At 36.0% G+C, this 11,156-nt stretch overlaps 1 protein-coding gene and 1 long non-coding RNA gene across 2 annotated transcripts; both read left to right on the top strand.

The window, feature by feature from the left end:
* The first annotated feature begins 490 nt into the window (after positions 1 to 490).
* LOC138857274 (uncharacterized) lies at positions 491 to 891 on the top strand. The gene is made up of 2 exons (XR_011396357.1): positions 491 to 709; positions 774 to 891. It is a non-coding gene; the product is annotated as an uncharacterized lncRNA (long non-coding RNA).
* Positions 892 to 2,084: 1,193 nt separating this feature from the next.
* Positions 2,085 to 7,919, top strand: LOC106624607 (transmembrane protease serine 9). Its single transcript, XM_036377042.2, has 7 exons — positions 2,085 to 2,342; positions 2,422 to 2,629; positions 2,714 to 2,999; positions 3,072 to 3,531; positions 6,772 to 6,979; positions 7,044 to 7,332; positions 7,395 to 7,919. The coding sequence occupies exons 1-7, from the start codon at positions 2,279 to 2,281 to the stop codon at positions 7,776 to 7,778; spliced, it is 1,899 nt and encodes a 632-aa protein (XP_036232935.2). The 5' UTR covers positions 2,085 to 2,278; the 3' UTR covers positions 7,779 to 7,919.
* Positions 7,920 to 11,156: the final 3,237 nt, after the last annotated feature.

Below are 11,156 nucleotides of genomic sequence, written 5' to 3'. Positions count from 1 at the left end.
ATATATGAAATAAATAAGATGACATCAAATGTTGCTCATACGTCATGGTGTACTCATATAATAGCTATGGAATTATTGCGATTAAAGATATATTTGCATTATGGTATAGTATAGTAAACAAAATGTGAAAAAAAAACTTCACAAATAAAAAACAAAAACTTGAATATAGGCAAGAAATGAGATTTTTATGATTTTATGGTTACAAAAATAATAGTTACCATAAATATGTATATTAAATTATTAAATTAAAATTTTTGTATTTATTTGACGATCATTTATTTAATAAATATTATAAGCTAATTTTGCTTTTTTTTTGTGTTTTGGTTATACCTAAATCCGATGCAATACTGCATTACTGTAGTAAAACTAAACGAGTGTGTACTGTATGAGGCGTAATCTTTCAACTTTCACCGAAACGTATGCAAATGTTCACGGTAAATGGAGCAAAAATGGCTTTGTTGTGTCACAATATAAATATATTTGGCCAAGTATTATTAGCAACGCTAATCTCTGAGCCGCAACGAAACAGCTGCCGGTCCATATCGAAATTCGACGCACTAAATGGAAATGAGTCGATCATACTTAGTGAAAATGCGGACATTACCAGAAGAGCGCTAGACTAGAATCCTCAAGGAAGCCGAAGACGCGGGAGACCAGCCAACACTTGGAGGCGGGAAGTTGAAGCAGAAGCGCAGAAAAGCCGGCATTCGTGGGGAGAACTTAAATTTCTATATATATCGATAAATAAATCTAATTTAGTTAATTTTTTGCAGCCCTATGTTCCATCTAGGCACTATGGGAATTTTATATATATTAATCACTTTAATCATAAGAATAAGCAATTTGTCGCATACAAGTTGAATGAAATATGATAAATTTATGTTAATATTATATATATACATATAGTATATTTATCGAACGTACACACACCCACAGGCAGTATTGTTGATAACAAAATTAATTAGGGAAAAAATTAATAATTTTATCGCGTGAGGCATGTCTTTAAGAGGGTGGTTCGATAAATATATAGTCTACGAAAAGAAAAACAAAAAAAAATGGAAAATTGGCATTCTCAACATAGTCTGCTTTTAGTTAAATACATTGTAACTAGCGATAGCCCACCTTCTTTAACTTATCTGATAAATACGTTTTATGGAGGTCTGGAAAGTAAGCCTCAGTGGCGCAATAATCTCCTTATTCGCCGCTAATTTCTATTCGGCTAATGACATTTTCAAGTTTAGACGCCTAGCCAAATTCAACCAATTTGGCTGTAGCGAGGACGGAGTTGTAAGCCGAGCACTTTTTTCTTCGCTAAATATCATCGTTTTCTCGTCGACAACTCAGCCCAAAAATTTCGCTTAGTAGAGCTCGTATGTCCGTTTTGTCCTTCTCCAGGTAAATGATGCAGACCGCATTCTTTGTATACTTCAAAACGGTGGCCATCATCTTTCCGGTCGATAGTGTAGCCTGCACCGTTTCCGGAGCAGGTTGGTCTGGCAAAGTCTACTGTTTCGACTATTCTTTGGTCTTTTGTGTGTAACAGTCCATCCATGCTTCTTCGACGGTCACAAAATGACGACGAAACTTCTTTGGATTGTGTTTAAACACCGGTCTAATGATTAAACTTGTTACCGAAGTAAGTACGTGAGCAGAATCCATCGTGCTGACAACTTACTTCCACTATTTCATGCGGCATTGTCTATTGAATCACATGGTCTATTGAAATGACTACTGTCTCATCTATCTCGCACAGTTCTAATCGGTAGTCTGCCAATACGTGTGCGTGGACTTCAGTCAAGTTGTCCAAAAACTGAAGTACGACTACTTTGAAACTCGTTAAGCCAATTTTTGATTAAAATAAAAATAAGAAACGAATCACCGACCGATATTCCTCTTGCACGCCCGCTTCTGCAAGACCACTTCTGTAAATATTAATGGGAAGAACAACAGGTTGGTCAATGAATTGATTTGAATTTTTATCTAATCAATAACTAAATTTAATATTTTTTATCACTGCCTCATTATAGTCAAGGGTCTGAGAGATTTGATAAAATTGGAAACAAGTGTTTACTTTGCATGTGTACATAAGTGGATGTGGGTATGTAAGAGTAGGCACTTTCATTACATTAGATATACTCCCAGCAGCGCTATAAAGTCAACAGTAGTAGTTGAGTATTCGTGGAATTGACGCATAACTAGTTTACTTAGTCCACGTACGACGAATTTATAGTTCTAATAAAGATAGAATTGGTCGTAAATCAGCAAATCAGTGCAAAACATGTATTATCAAGGGTTTTTCTGGTTCTTAACTTACGCCTACCTACAAATGGCGCAGAGCACAAGTATGTTGTTGTTGACTAAAACAATTTCACTTAAAAAACTACAAAAATAAATGTTACACTTCTTTCCACCTAATCTTAGCGTTGGCGCACTTGAAAACACCACTCAAAAGCCAACGCAGCAATGAGCCGAAGATAATCAACGGCACCGAGGCGCAGTGGGACGGTACCAGTTATCAGATTTCGCTGCGTTTGACGGCGGGCGAATGGCTTTTCGGCGCAGGCCACATCTGCGGCGGTGCGCTGATCTCACCAAGCGCCGTACTCACCGCAGCACATTGCATATGGATGTGAGTGCAAAAATGATGAAGCGGCTGCAAGCTGCAGCGAGCCACAGAAAATGTTGAATGCTTGATATGCTTAATAATTTTCAGCGCCGGCTCCAATCGTTTTCGCAATGCCAGCGATTTTTCGGTGGTCATGGGAAATTTGAATCGTTATCAGCGTGATAACAATACTTTGGTGTTTGGTGTGTCGAAGATCTCGGTGCATCGCGACTATAACGCGACCAGCTATAGGAATGACGTGGCCGTGCTGCATTTGGCTGTGCGTGTGCCGATGAATTTCACACGCGCTCGTGCAATAACTTTAAATCGCGACATAAATTTAAATGCCAGCAACACCGTATGCCAAGTGTCCGGCTGGGGACGCACCGAAAATGTTTGTTTTTAAATGTATATTAGATATTTTGTTATAATTGTAATGTAATTATGTAATTCTTTAACGCTACAGGGCGGTTACGCACCACAGCTGATGGTGGTCGATGTGGCCATTGTGAACCGTACGCAATGCGCTACCAATTATGGTGAATTGGTGCGCGATGGCATGATTTGTGCCGGCTATATGGAGGGTGGTCGTGATGCTTGCGTTGGTGACTCCGGCGGTCCGTTGGTGTGTGGCGATCAGCTGGCGGGCGTGGTGTCGTTTGGTGTGGGCTGCGCGCAGCCGGGCTTTCCGGGCGTTTACACGGACGTGGCCAGCTATGTGCCGTGGATAAACAATGCGACGAAGGCTTTTGAAGATGCTGCCGGCTTCAGCGATGATGGATTGGGCAATAGCGGTGTTGTGGCCGAAGGCGACGTTATTGATGATAATGTCTCTAACAATGGTACCGTTAGCAATAATGGCGTCGGCATGATAAGTTGTGGGCCCGCGCTGATTTTTGCCTTCTGCTCGCTACACATGCGGGTCTGATAAGCGTTTTTGTTGGGAAATGAGTAATGAATTTATGTTTTATCAATTTTGAGTGTGTGTGTGTGTGTTTGGGCAAACCTGTACGTACATGTATGTATGTATATATTTTTTTTGCAATTGATATGCCATTGTTTATTCTTCTATAAATTTGTACAATTTGATTTCTTTTTCAAATTGCCAAGATAATAAAGTCAACGTCAGAGCGTAAAATATCACAGACACAAACCGACATGCCATACACACACGCACTTATATGTATATAAATATATCTAAATATAATAGATATCACAGTTATTTTGACGAGCCTTATACCATATCAAGTTAAGAGCTAGTCCATAGAAATATATATTTATGCTTTCGCATATATTGCAGATGATCACAATAGTTTTGCTCACTTAAGGGTTTTTAACTTCTTCAAGTAATCTAGGTAAGCATGTGCCCGGCCTTGAATAAAATTGAGGTATCTTGATGAAATTTAATTCCTAGTTAAATAATATTTTTGTATTGATTGTTGCATTGTTAGTTTAATATAAAATAGTTAAGTAGTTGCCACCTATATGAAATGTTTGAGTAAGAAATAATAAATTTAAAAAAAAATGTTTAGTTATTACAAATTAAAGTGGTTTAATAAAACTTGCCATTGAAAATATATTTTTGGCGAGGGGTTGCCACTTGTTTAAAAATATATTCAAACATTTTAGTATATAAATTAGTTTTTGTAGTAAGATTTTTAAGTTGGCTGATGGCTTAGTATTGGCCCCTTTATTAAGAAGCGTTGCCATCTGTTTAACTTTTTCATTCAAATAAATTGGTAACATAAATGAAATGTTGCAGTAAAGCTTAAAACATATTTCTGTCGAATAAATTTTTAAAGAGGGTTGCCACCTGTTGAAGAACTTAATTCAAACAAATTTGTCAAGAATGTTTGGATTAACATTTCCGCATGCTTACTTAAATATTACATATTGTGACTGATAATTAATATTTATGTATTTGCAGGGGTTCCCAAGTTCACTGTTGCATGAAAAACAACCGAAAATTGTATTTTCTTTATTTTCAAAGAATATTAAAGCCAAAAATTTGAATAAAAAATATGAAAAGTGGTTTCACAATTTCGCCTTTCTTGGTTTTTATAATTTTACCAGTATCTCCCGAACTTTAGGAAGTTACCGTGTGTAAAAGTTTTTGCTAAAAAAAAAAAAACAAATACCTACAATTAAACCCAAAGAAGTGAATAAGGATAATAAATCGAGCTAAAAGAAGCATGGACTATATATGTATTCTGTATTACTGAATCCCTTCCGCGAAAGAAATTATTTCTGTTCAAAAAATCAACATAATTTAAAACGATTTCTCTTGAGTCTTCTATCTATATATATAATATATAGCTCTCCTGTCTTAGATAGTTTCTCTTACAATAACAACTTTACAAAGTACCATATGAAATTAGTAGCTATAAATACTTAACCGTTTGTTAAATATCAATGTCTTAGATAATACTAGGTAATCGTAAATAATATTATTATAACTTAATTATATTAAAAAATAAGCATCGGTGATAAAAGTTTCTTTTTAAGCACATTTGAAGTGAAATTAATTTATTCTGCTATCAAGTACTTCAGATATTATAAGTTATTTCTAAATATTAATTAGCATGGTCGTATCCATAGCAAATGTCAAGGGGAGTTTGTCTAGTCTCTCCATAGTAATGCCTATATCGGAACAACATATTTATATATTCGCATGAAATTTGATCTCCTTATACAATTATATCTTGTATAATGTTTTTTTTTACCATGGAAAAAAATTGAATAACGAGTTTGCTCATAATTTTATTTTTGCCTATGGAATCACTGCTACGGAATCGTTGAAAATATTGCAGAAGTGTTTTGGGGAGTCTACTTTATCACGAGCATAAGTATTTGAGTGGCACAAAGCATACAGTGAAGGTTGCGAAGTCATCGAAAATTTGTCTCATGCGAGTTGTCCATCCACATCTGCTAATGAAGATGACATCGAAAACGTTCCAGAAGCAGTGCTTAAAAAACGTCGCTTCGACACCAGAAAGCTAGCAGAGAGTCTCACATCTCCTATTCATCGACTCAACACATTTAAGTTAATGTTTTGGGTATGAAGCATGTTATTGCAACGAGTCTAGTAAGATCTGAAAAAACTTGAATCTTTTGCAAGAATGACAACGGGTAGAGGCCGCAAACAGTTGCTTGACAACGTTGCTGGGGACCCTACATTTATGAAACGCAACATAACCGGTGTCGAGGCGTGGGCCTATGAATATGACGTCGAAACTGTACAACAATCTAGCGAACTGCGCTCCATAAATGAGCGGAAACCGTAAGAACCAAAATCCGTTGAAGGCACTGAAAGATATCCAGAGCCAGCCGGGCCATATTACAAGTGTATGACAAAGTCATTTTGTGTTGACTAGGAGCCTATTTTAAGGGCGATAATAGAGATTTGTTACAAAATACTGAAAATGTTGTTTTTTTGTTGCCAGTCCGGGTCAAATTTCATCAGACGTTATATCATTCAACAGCGAAATAATTATTGGGGGTCTAGCACCCGACTCAAACCCTTAAGATCTTTACAATACTTTGTATATGAACGAATTAACAGCGAAGGCATGGAGATACAGGAAATATTGATATACATATGTACATACGTACATATCTGTAAAAAACAAATGGTATCGTTCCAAAACTGTACTGTTATGATTAGATTAAACTACAAATATATATATGCATATATAAGCGTAAACGTGTTTAGTTATAAAATCGCCTGGAATTTCCCTAAAAACAAACAAATATCCACGCACAAAAGAATTCCATGACATTTCATTTCACACTTTCGTGGAGGACAGAGCATACTTGACGGGCAGAGGACTTTTCGCTTAAGCGTCTGCAATATTAATACATTTCCATTTAAATTTGGAAATATTTATTTATTTCTGAGGTGTGACATTTTAGTAGTGCTCGAAGAAAGTAAAGAAAGTGTTCGAATATGTTGAGATATATAATAATTTCGCTCGCGTTTTGTGGTGTTCTACAAATACAATCAACGGGTTAGTTACTTCGACAAAATAAAATAAAATGATAAATCTTAAAAACAATAAAAAATAATAAATCTCTAAAATAAAAAAAAAAATCTTTAAAATAAAAACATAAATCTAAAAAAAAACAATAAAAATTTGAAAAAATAAATAAATATTGAAAATTTTCAGCGGCAAGCTCTTCGAGCGGTAGCAATGTGAGTTTCGATCTAGATGGAAGAATTATCAATGGCACCGTGGCGAGTTTTAATGAAACTAAACATCAAGTCTCAATACGTCGTCGTCTCAATGATGGCTACTTCTTTGGCACCGGTCATCTATGCGGTGGTTCGTTGATTAGTTCGAATGTGGTGCTTTCAGCGGCGCATTGCTTCGTGAAGTGAGTGTTTAAGTCGGTGCTTTAAAAAATATTTGTAATAACGGTACATCGATTATTTAACTAGTTATGATATAAATAACGGTACATTCCGTTCGCCTGAGGACTACATTGTGGTGATGGGAAATCTGGATCGTTATGAGCGCAACAACTTCACACTTGTATTCGATATCAAGAATATCGTCTTTAACGTGAGCACTTTCAATCTCAGCAGCTATGAGTCGGACGTCGCTTTGGCATTTCTGAACGATTCTGTGCCAGCGAATTACACCAGAGCTCAACCAATTCAACTCAATACCGAAGAAGTGCCTGATGAAACCGTTTGCCAGGTAACTGGTTGGGGTCAAACTGAAGAGGTGAGTTGCTTTTAGTCAGACATTATTTCTGATAAGTTCTATATTTCACCGTTAACCCGCAGGGCTATTTGTCGGATGTTTTGCTGACTGTTGACGTGCCCATCATTAACGACACCGCTTGTGCAAATGACATGAATTTTAGGCCCGGCCTCATCGGTCTGGGCATGCTGTGTGCGGGCTATCCGGAGGGTGAGCGTGACGCTTGTGCTGGTGATTCCGGTGGTCCACTTGTGTGCAACAATAAATTGACGGGCATAGTATCGTGGGGCATTGGTTGTGCAGAACCCGCTTATCCAGGAGTTTACACAAATGTTTCCTATTGGTCGAAGTGGATCGATGAGCAAATTCGTGGTAATAGTAGTAGTACTAACAAAGCGAGCGGCAGTCATGTATCCGGCCTTATCGCTTTTCTGACAGTATTTGTTACTTTGGCGCTGAATAGATAATTGCTGATAATTTCAGTTTCAATCAAGTTCGCAATAAATTAGTTTCGTAAATATCAAAACACAATTAAAATGTCAATTAAATACTTAAGTAAATATAACTCGCATAATAAATTAGGAGTCCGTTGTTGTTATTACATTGTATTTGTAATTTTGTAATTTGATTTCAATTTATAGTTTGAATTTATATATCTTCACAATGAAAATTTGAGAGACCAACAGTTGGAGTTCGGATGTATTAAAAATGGTCAGAAATGCGGAGTACCACGAAGTATCTGATCGAATTTTATCCGGACTGTTTTTCCATTTTTTAACTTTGCTTGAAAATTTGGAATGGTTTCATTGCCACGAAGTCGTTTAAAATATTGCAGAAGTGTTTTGGGAAGTCTACTTTATTACGAACACAAGTACTTGACTGTCAGAAAACATAGTCAGGTGGTCAAGTCATCGAAAACTTGCTTCATGCAAGTCGCCTTTTTAACTCTGTTAATGACGATAACATCGAAAAAGTTAAAGAAACAGTGCTTGAAAATAGTTGTGTTGGCTTCACATAGATAGCAGAGGATCTCAACATTTCTTATGGATCTACTCAACACATTTTGGGTATGAAGCGTGTCAATGCTGGAGTCGTACTAAAAGACCTGAATCTTTTACAAAATCGAAGTTGAGTAAGGTTCGCAAAAGAGATGCTTGACAGCGTAGCTGAGAACCCTAAATTCACCAAATGCAACATTACTGTTGACGAGTTGCGGGATTGTGAATATGACGACGAAAATGTCCAACAACCTAGCGAATGACGTTTCACAAATTAGCTAAAACCGAAATTCGTTAAAGGCAGTGAAGTCCATCCCAGCCGAGGCTTATAATAAATGTGTAGAAAATCAAATGAAGCGTTTTTATGGTTTTATTGGTCCAAAATGGGCGAAAATAAAGATTTGTACTAAAATACGTGAAAAATTGTTTGCCATTTCGGGTCAAATTAGATCAGACGGTGTATCGGCTAAAGAATATAACCATAGAAACAAACATTTTTGGAGAAAATTTGACTCCTTTATTCAGTAGAAAGCCACCTGCAGTTGTTAAGAAATACGATCAACGCTTGGTTTGGCTCCAGGAAGTGAGCTCTGACGAACCATAGAAAAACTATCTCGTCGAAGTTGAGTTATTTCCCATTTATGCTTATGGAAGATAAAATTCAAGTACTTTAAAACTAATGGCATGGATTAACCCTTTGGCTCACCCATATAGCCTCTACTATATCGCTGGTTATTCCAATATTTAGTTATGGCAGCTTCATTGATTCCTTTAGCTGTTAAAGCAACAGGTTAATCACTCACGATCCATTTCCTTCTTACTCGAACAAGTATTTAGTTTACAAAATCAAAAATCTCCAGCGCGGTAAAACAAAAAATCAGTTTGGCTTTTAAACAATATGTCTAAATGTTGTGTCTATAAATAAAAATAAAACAATATGATTTATAAGCTGACGAAGTATAAACGGTCTAATCATGCCATATAAGCTATATAGCCATTATAATCAACTGACGACAGCAGGTAAGACCAACGCAGTCGGTAAAATCCAAAGCTATGGGTTAAATTTGGTTTAACACTGTAGCGCAATAAAGTTCGTTAGGAGAACCTGTGATATTTATTAATGTCCAATCCAAGAGCGACTTCAACGAATCTCTGAAATATAACATTTTCAGACCTTGAAGGATTAAGATTTGTGATAGATGATGTTTTGTGTAGATGATTCATTGTTAGAACTCAAGGCCTAGTAATAATGCAAGGAATTTTAAAGAGACTAGAGTTCCAATTTAGAGTTTTGTAAAGAGTTTTAGTCAGGACCTCAGAGATTAATGAAAGTAGGGTAGGTTTTTTGTCTTAAAGGAATTATATCAACCTTTAATATTATGGTTTTTTAATATGTTAAGGTTTCCATCCAATCTATTTGCGTATTCCTTCTATACGCGAAAGTACTACCGAATTTTCGCACGACACTATTATCTGCAATAACTGAATAATGTAATCTCATTGGTAAGTAGTGTAGGGAAGTGAGAAAGTGCTTGTATGACGTGACGTATGACGTGGTACAAGGCGGTACGAGAAAACCCGAACAATTTTAGTCAAATACGAACCCCCTTGACTTGGGACTATGCACACTATTTATGAACTTAATACATACAAGTTGTAATATCGGTTATAGTCTGTTTTGATTTGAGCGGAAATCGCTTGCGATTATATTAAAATAATACAAAATTGGAGTTTCCTAAAAGAAGTTACTTGCCTTCAGCAAACTAAAACCTGCGAACATTTCGTTTTTTACCTTGCTTGAGGAAGCAACAAGGCTAAACGCATTTCGCATATTCGTAGAAAATATTGACTGATGTTGATTTATGACTGCGAATAATTGGAAATTTTACTATTTCATTTCACAAGCGCTAGTACTTAAAAAGAAAAGTATTTCAATATGTTAAGAACTATAATATTTTCACTGACGCTATGTGCTATTCTAAAATTAATGATGAGATCTTTAAGTGATACAAATAAAAAGATATATACTGAGACATCTTTTGTCCGCAGATGCCGCACCGAGCGGTAGCCAATTGAGTTTCGAACTAGATGGACGCTTTATCAATGGCACGGCAATGAGTTTCAATCCGACATGTAACTCATGACACGGTTTGTCAGGTCATCGATTGGGGTCTAACTGAAAAAGTGAGTTAATTAGCTTATCACATTGACCTTTCTACAATTTATTCTTTAATTATTGTATGCTTATTTTTCAGGGTTACTTTGAACTACGAATCTACATACAGTACTAGAGGTTTGAAAAAAGTTTGTTGAAATTCAAAAACATTTTTTTTATCATAGGCATGATTTTATCGATGACTTAGTCATATGTCATATATATATCTATGAATGTATATTTAATGGTATTATGTTATGGGAATCACACAAGGCTTTCTAATATTCTCTATACCTCTTAGTAAATTCATAGTATGAGTAAAGTACAATTAAATTACAAGAGGATCAATTCGAGATAAGATGGTGCAATTAGTATTTCAAGTTTTAATATATGAATTTCAATATAGGTATACATACAAACACGAAAAATATATATGTAACGGGTGATCCAAGTAAAGGTACTTTTTTCAATAACCTTTTTCTGACAGATCATGCGTGAGTCGTGTCAAGCTATCATGTTATTTTCCTTCAGTATTGTCATCATGGAAAGAGTACCGCCTGAACAACATTTACAAATCGTTCAACTTTATTACGAAATATTACGCTTCGCCTAATTTATGGGCAACACAATCGGCCTACTGAGCATACTATTCGCAACACCATCACCCATCTTGAGACCCAACATTCATTATT

Source organism: Bactrocera oleae, chromosome 5 (assembly GCF_042242935.1).
Source record: "Bactrocera oleae isolate idBacOlea1 chromosome 5, idBacOlea1, whole genome shotgun sequence".
Lineage (NCBI taxonomy): Eukaryota > Metazoa > Arthropoda > Insecta > Diptera > Tephritidae > Bactrocera > Bactrocera oleae.
The sequence above is the reverse complement of the archived record's forward strand: the minus strand, read 5'-3'. Positions and strand labels throughout refer to the sequence as shown.

Excerpts from the sequence above, each read along its gene's own strand:
- LOC106624607 (XM_036377042.2), top strand. The coding sequence starts at position 2,279 with ATGTATTATCAAGGGTTTTTCTGGTTCTTAACTTACGCCTACCTACAA. Across the intron at positions 2,343-2,421 it reads ACAAATGGCGCAGAGCACAA|CGTTGGCGCACTTGAAAACA; the intron begins GTATGTTGTTGT and ends ACCTAATCTTAG. Across the intron at positions 3,000-3,071 it reads GCTGGGGACGCACCGAAAAT|GGCGGTTACGCACCACAGCT; the intron begins GTTTGTTTTTAA and ends TTAACGCTACAG.